The sequence below is a fragment of the Tupaia chinensis genome, unplaced genomic scaffold (genome assembly GCF_000334495.1).
Source record: "Tupaia chinensis unplaced genomic scaffold, TupChi_1.0 Scaffold141044_1, whole genome shotgun sequence".
Lineage (NCBI taxonomy): Eukaryota > Metazoa > Chordata > Mammalia > Scandentia > Tupaiidae > Tupaia > Tupaia belangeri.
The window spans coordinates 469,386-475,919 of record NW_006200910.1 but is presented as its reverse complement, the minus strand read 5'-3'; the positions used below and the strand labels follow the sequence as shown (position 1 = coordinate 475,919).

General features: G+C 49.9%; 1 protein-coding gene across 3 annotated transcripts in view; it reads left to right on the top strand.

Annotated features, from left to right (window-relative positions):
* The window catches only part of FRMD5 (FERM domain containing 5), a 70,801-nt gene that overhangs the window by 49,704 nt on the left and 14,563 nt on the right, over window positions 1-6,534 (top strand). For all 3 annotated transcript variants that reach the window (XR_003546923.1, XM_027766102.1, XM_027766101.1), the window contains 3 exons: window positions 2,340-2,403; window positions 2,911-3,002; window positions 6,290-6,364. Coding sequence is in view for 2 of the 3 variants with exons in the window: in XM_027766102.1 (XP_027621903.1) it covers window positions 2,340-2,403; window positions 2,911-3,002; window positions 6,290-6,364 (231 nt within the window). In the remaining variant the exon portion in view is untranslated. The remainder of the gene's footprint in view (window positions 1-2,339; window positions 2,404-2,910; window positions 3,003-6,289; window positions 6,365-6,534) is intronic.

Sequence of the window (6,534 nt, the reverse complement as noted above, 5' to 3'; positions counted from 1 at the left end):
GCCTGCTCCTGTCTTTGCTCCTTTGCTTTCTCCAGACGAGCTCGTGAGGAATCTGAGTGCAGAGCTGCTCCCTAGTAAGCTTTATTCTGGGGGCACTGTGGGGCATCTATTCTCCGACGCCCTCTTTAGCTCCTACGCTAAGTTGTGGACCAACAGCACCTTTCCAACTCACATTGCTCTGGCGATGGATGGAAATTTCATGACTGACCAGAGTGCGGCTGAAGCTGCTCCTCACGCAGGCCGAGGCCCCACTACCTGGGACAACAGCCACTCCACAGGCAGCCTGCTGCCCGGGAGTTCCCAGAATGTACCCCAGCACTCCTGTCTGGAGCTTCCTCCAGGTGACCCACTGCGCTGCACTGTCAGGGCAAAGACTGCAGGTCGGCCGTCTCCTGTCCAGCAATGAGCAGGGTCAGACCACAGCTCTCCTTCTGCGGGGCATTTGCTGCCTGGACACATGGGCTACTTGATGTCCTTGATGTCCTTCACTCTGCTCGGGGTTGCTGTTTCAGGAGGTCCTGAGCAGGAGGCATGTTTAGTGAGAAGCAAGTAGGGTGCACCTCTCACAGGCAGGACGCAGACCCTAAGTCACCTCTACGCAGCCAGAAGCCATGATGTTCCCCAGTTCTCCCAGAACCTCTCCTTTTTTCCAGGATCTTTTTCTTTTTATCATGATGGAATGTGTGCATACATGAGAGAGAAAGAGAGAGTGAGAGGCGCCTTCCACAGGGTCTGGTCATGCCCCAGCGACCTTCTTTCAGCCCTGTAGCCCATGTGATCTCGGGCACTCACACGGTTCCGGTGTGTTTCAGGCAGGCTGAGTGGGGATTTGAACTGCAGGCGCCACGTGGGACCCAGCTTTTCCTGCAAAGCACATGACCACTGTGCCGCGGAGCCACCCCAGACCCGTTTCTTCCTATGACTTCCCTCATGGACCACTTCTTTAGGAAATCTCTTCACCCTGTCGCAACTTGATGACAGATGTAAACTCAAGCTCCCCTTGAAAAGTCCTTACTTTCCCGTCTTTCTCAGAGCCTAGATGATCGGCGTGCTTGTCTGCCTTTTAATCGATATTTATGGTATTCTTTTCGTGTATGAGAGATTGAGAATGATTGGCTGAGAGGAAGATGAAGGGGGACTCTAACAGGATTGGAATGCCACGTGGCTTGTTAGCTCAGAACTGGTGGTCAGAAGTCGTGAGTGCTCTTTCCGACCAGCCGAGAGTCCTAGGGCCTCAGAGGACAAGGAATTTTCCTCTGTCCTGGGGATTTTGTGTGGCAGTACATTGGGCACCTAGTTCTCACTACTGTCCTACTGGGTCCTAGGATACTGGGAAATCTCCCTCAGAATTACAAAGCAAAACAAGCCGAGTAAAGGCAGGTGGACATGACCTGACCTCCTCGGGGGTCCCAGCTGGGTAGAACTGTACGGACTCCAGTGAGGTGGAGAGGGGCTGGATGCTCCCAAGGGCAGCTCTGTCAGGCAGAGCTGGTAGCGAGGCCTAGTTCTCTGGCTCTCAGGGACACCCATCTAAGACCCTGGTAATGTTTCCAATGTAACCAAGGCTGAGAGCAGTATGTGGAGGTGAGGTCTAGGCCGTGCCATGTACAGTAACCATGTCACTTCTTCTGATTTGTGTCTGTCCCGCGGGTGCCGCACCCCAGTATCCTGTTTGCCTCTTTTACTGCAGCCATTCACTGGGCTGGTGGCTTCAAGGATTTTTCTACAATAACCCCTAAGCCCCTTTCCTGGTCAGTACGCTGCATGACTGTTCCATGTAATCTGTTCTCTCTCTTTGGTATGTTGCCCTGCCCCCCTCCCTGAGATTGTTTGACATTTGTCTGCATTAAACTGCATTTTCCATCCAGTGGCACAGTCACCTGAAAGACTCAACTCCCTCAGAACCTGGTTGCATTGTTTTTCATCATTTGCTGTATCTTGAACTTTGGCCTCATCAGCTACCTGTGGCATCTTACGTTTGACAGTCCCGTCCAGATAATGCACCTGTGTTATGAATCAAATCCTGAAATGACCCCGGACACTCTACCTATACTCACTTTCCATGCAAATATTTCCCTTTTACAGCCACTGTTGATGAGCCCGAAACCCTCCTATCATCCTATTATTATAGTGTGATTGACCAGAAAACTGTGGATTGAGCTGTTCCAACAACTGTTCTCTAAGGCCACTGCGCTGCTGTCTTGTTTTAGTTCTAATTTTGGCTAAAATGTGTCTGTGCCTGGAGCCCCTTCCAGTTGGGGTGGGCTGTGCATCTACGAGACTGAGCTGTGAATGAGCAGCTCACGGTGAGGTGACAGGTGCCATCTTTGTGCTTCTAGGAATGAGGTGGCCAAGCTGAAATTTGAAGGAAAAACTTTTTATTTATACGTAAGTCAGAAAGAGGTGAGTGCTGGCTTCCATCTCTCCAGGGAGGGCCGGGGCACTGGGGTGATTCTGATGACCAGGGCCAAACCTCCAAGGCCCAGGTAGAGCTAAACCACCTGTTTCCTCCATCAAGACCAAGACCTGGAGGTGAGGTAGGAAGGGCTGAGGAAGCCCCAGAGCACAGGTCTTCCTCAGGGATGCTGAGGACACCCAGGAGTTCCCACCTAGGAGATCCCACCTCCAGGGAATGTAGTCAAAGTAAGGTTATTCTTCCATATGAAAATTACACATGCAAGTGCCACCTTCTCACCAAGGGCTCTCCTGGTTCAACTTGTGCCAGGTGAGACTTACTCTGGTTGGACTTGCCAAGTGTGAGGTGAACCGAGCCCTGCTCCAGTGGGATCCTGCAGGCCTTCACTTCCAGCTGCCAGGGCCTGTCCAAAGCTCAGGAATTAGCGTCCTGGGCCACTGCACCCTTCCCTTCTCCATCCATACCCAGCCATTTCTATGTGGGATTTTTTGCAGGAAAAGAAAATTATTCTTACATATTTTGCTCCAACTCCTGAAGCCTGCAAGCACCTCTGGAAATGTGGAATTGAGAACCAAGCCTTCTACAAGTAAGTGGAAGTATGTGATGGGGACCATCTTTATCAAAGCCAAAGTCATAGAAGCAAGTTTTAAAGGAATCATGGGCAGGCACTTTGAGAAACTGTAAAAAGAGACACAAGATGACAAGGCTGAGCTTACTAGTTAAGCCCAGACCCCTTTCTAGGGGCAGTCTGACCCTCTGGAGATGCAAGATATGAGAGGTGTTTCAGCTAAGTTGCCCAAGGGGCGGCCAAGAGATGTCCTTGGCTAGTGCCCAGTGGCATAAAAGGCTGGTCTTTAGGAGTTAAGTCTTGGGCCAGAAAAATCCAGTGGGGGCCCAAAGGTGTTGCCAGGGACAGGCCAAGTGCCCAGGAGCCTGTGGTGGAGTGGCTGCAGATACACAAGGTCTTGGGTGTTACTGAGAAACCAGGTTTAGGCCAAAGGCAAGAACTTCCCTTACTGGGCCGGCAGGTGGTATTGTGGCTAAGGGTACTGGACTCCCTCATGGCTGACCGCAGTTTGAGTCCCAGACCTGGTGGTTTGCTTTTTCACTTTCTGTCTCTTTTTCTCTCTTTTGCTCTGTCCCTTCTGGTCAAATTAAATAAACAAATAAAGTTAAATAAAGCAATTCTTTAAAACAAAAACCAACTTCCCTTACCAAAGGATTTTGTGATTTATAAAGCTTTATGTTTAGTTTTCTTTAAGGAAGTGGTTTTAAAATCATCAAGGAGCAGGGCTGACAGGTGGCATGGTGGTTCAGGGCATTGCACTCCCACATGGCCTAATGTGGTTCAAGTCCTGGACCTGGAGGCTTGATTTCTCACTTTCCCTCTCTCTCTCACTCCATCCCTCTCTGGTCAAATTAAGTCAAATAAAAAAACTCTTAAAAATAAATAAATAAATAAAACTGGGGTGATGCTAGGCAAGGTATGGTTCATTGAACCCTTTGGCCTTATTTTAAAAATAAACCATAATGACTTGGACTTTAATACAATATATCCTAACCAGGACAAGGCAAGATAGAATTGTACTGGGGTGACTCAACAAATGCCCTGCAAGGTCAGGTCCTCCCTCCAGTAACCTGTAGCATCCTAGACATCGCAACTGGCCTGGCCTGAGTGTGCACATCCTCTCAGTGAACAGACCCTGCTGCCTGCCCACTGCTGTGGGTTGCTGGGCAGATTTCCCACCTGTTCAGTCCCTATTATCCAGGGAGAGCCAAGAAACCACTTTGCTTTTGCTACCACCTTCCCTTTGGCTGTGAGGAGGGCCCAGGTTCAGCCAGTTACATGAGCCTGGAAAAAAAGCAACATGAAATGCAAACTCCTACTTATGGGCCTGAAGACTAGCCAGGGAAGGACAGGGTCTCTTGAGTCTCCCCACCAGAGAAGACAGGGGCCTGCTCCATGCTCAGCTGTCACTGGCCTAGAGTGGTACCTTTAGAAGCATCCTCTTTCTCTCTGCCAACGGGTCTAACACAAACAGAAGCCATCTCCTTGGCTCTTATCTTTTCCTGCCTGTAGCAGCAGTTCGTAAAGCCTTTGTTGCTTCATCTGTGTTATGGGCACAGAAGTACCCTTCTCACTCTGTGACCAGTCTGTTTCTGAGTCTTTCTGCCAAGAGATGTCCACATTTACCCAGTCTTGCCAACGCCTACACTGGACACAGAGATTATTTTTCACTGTTTTCCACTGCCTCCTTATTTTTCTAATCAGGGGTTAAAAGTCTCAAACCGGATCAGATCCCCGGTTCCACCAAGTCTCTAGCCGCAGCCACTTGGATCTTGCTCTTTCTCTCAACCTCGCACACATATAGACCCCTGGTCCTGACTTTGGCTCAGTGTCTTGGAGGTGCCTTCTGAGACTTGAGGACATGCTCAGACAGGTGGGCCCAGACCTCAGAGCCCTGAGACAGGCGGGGGTGCTGTTTCCCAGAACTGTTCATGGATTGTGGGGATAGCTCCCCAAGTACTCACTGTCCACTCACGGCAAAGTCAGACCCAGGGGGACTCCTGGCCAAGACAAGGCACTCTGGGAGAGCTGCAAGTGAGTCGGTCCTGGGAGACTTCTGTTGGGCAGCTTCCTTTTCTTTTCTTTCCTTTTTATTGTTTAGATTTTTGTCATAAGGCATGTGCACTGACAGAGAGAGACAGAGAGAGGGAAAATGAGAAATTACCCCCAGGGGGATGAAATCCCTTCTCTTCTAGTCCCCTCTCTGGATTTTGGGCACTCACACACCCGCTCAGTGTGTTTCCAAGCTCCCAGGTCCAAGACTCGAACCATGCAATCAGCCATGTGGGATTCAGTGCCTTAGCCACCAAGCCACCTGCTGGCCCTCAGTTCCTTTTCTAAGTATGAGAGAGCTAATGGGACTAGCAAAGTCACCCACAAGTTTTCCTTATAGTTCCGTAGCCTTCCAGAGTGTCTGTATTAGCTGCTGCAGCCTCAAAAGTGATGTTAGGGGGCCAGGAGGTAGCGTGTCAGTTAAGGCACCAGATTCCCACATGGTCAACCACGGTTCGAGTCCCAGACCTGGGAGCTTGCATTTTCACTTCTCTCTCTCTCTCTCTCTCTCCCTGGTTAGATTTTGAAATAATAAGTAAAAATTAATAAATATTTCTTTGGGGAAAAAAAGTGACGTTAATAGGCATTCTGGGAAGGGAGGCTGGCTCCAAGTTCAAAGGAACAAAGAAGCTTTTATTAAAGTTAAGCTTGTTCTTCTCCGCAGTTCTCCATATCTTCACTATGATAATTTCTTTAGGACTCTCCAAAATGGAGATGGACTAGAAAGGACAGCTGCTATCCTCTTAGCCACCCACAATTACCCAGCGATGGACATAAAGCATCAAAAAATAGGACTGGAAAGGACCCCTGAGGTCACATAGCCCTACCGCCATCATTTTAGATCGGACAGCTGAGGCTGAGAGAGGAAAAGACATTTGCCCAGGCTCACGCCAACAAGCGGTCTGATAGAGATTAGGTGGATGGTATCCGAGCATCCCTCCCCCCCCCCCAACGTGATCATCCCTAATATCTATCCTCAGTCCCCCGGGGGAGCCCATGACGCATTCCTGGGGAGCCTTCCCTCACCTGACTCTGAGGTGGGTTTCTACATCCCGGGCACTGAGGCAGGAGGGCAGATGGCCATGAGCACAGCCTTCAGGTCCTGAGTGAGAGTCAGAGACAAGCTTGGGCTGGGAAGGGCTTTTAATCCTCATAGTTCTCACAAGTACCCTTTGAAAGGAGCTGGGGATGCGCTGCCGAAGCTGGTGAGGCGGTTCAGGCCATCTGTCACATTGCCCTTTGTCTTGCTGCAGGCTGGAGAAGTCGAGCCAAGTCCGCACAGTGTCCAGCAGCAATTTATTCTTTAAAGGGAGCCGGTTCCGATACAGGTAAATAGTGACAGTAAGTAACCATCATGGATCTCTTTTCAGACCCTTCTCAGGAGAACAGTCACTCAGTGGTCCCTGCCCTTGAGAGCTGAAACTGGGAACTCTCAGGAAAGCTTGAGGTTTCCATCCAATTCTCAAGGCTTCTAACCTTTTTACTGTTTCTTTCTTTC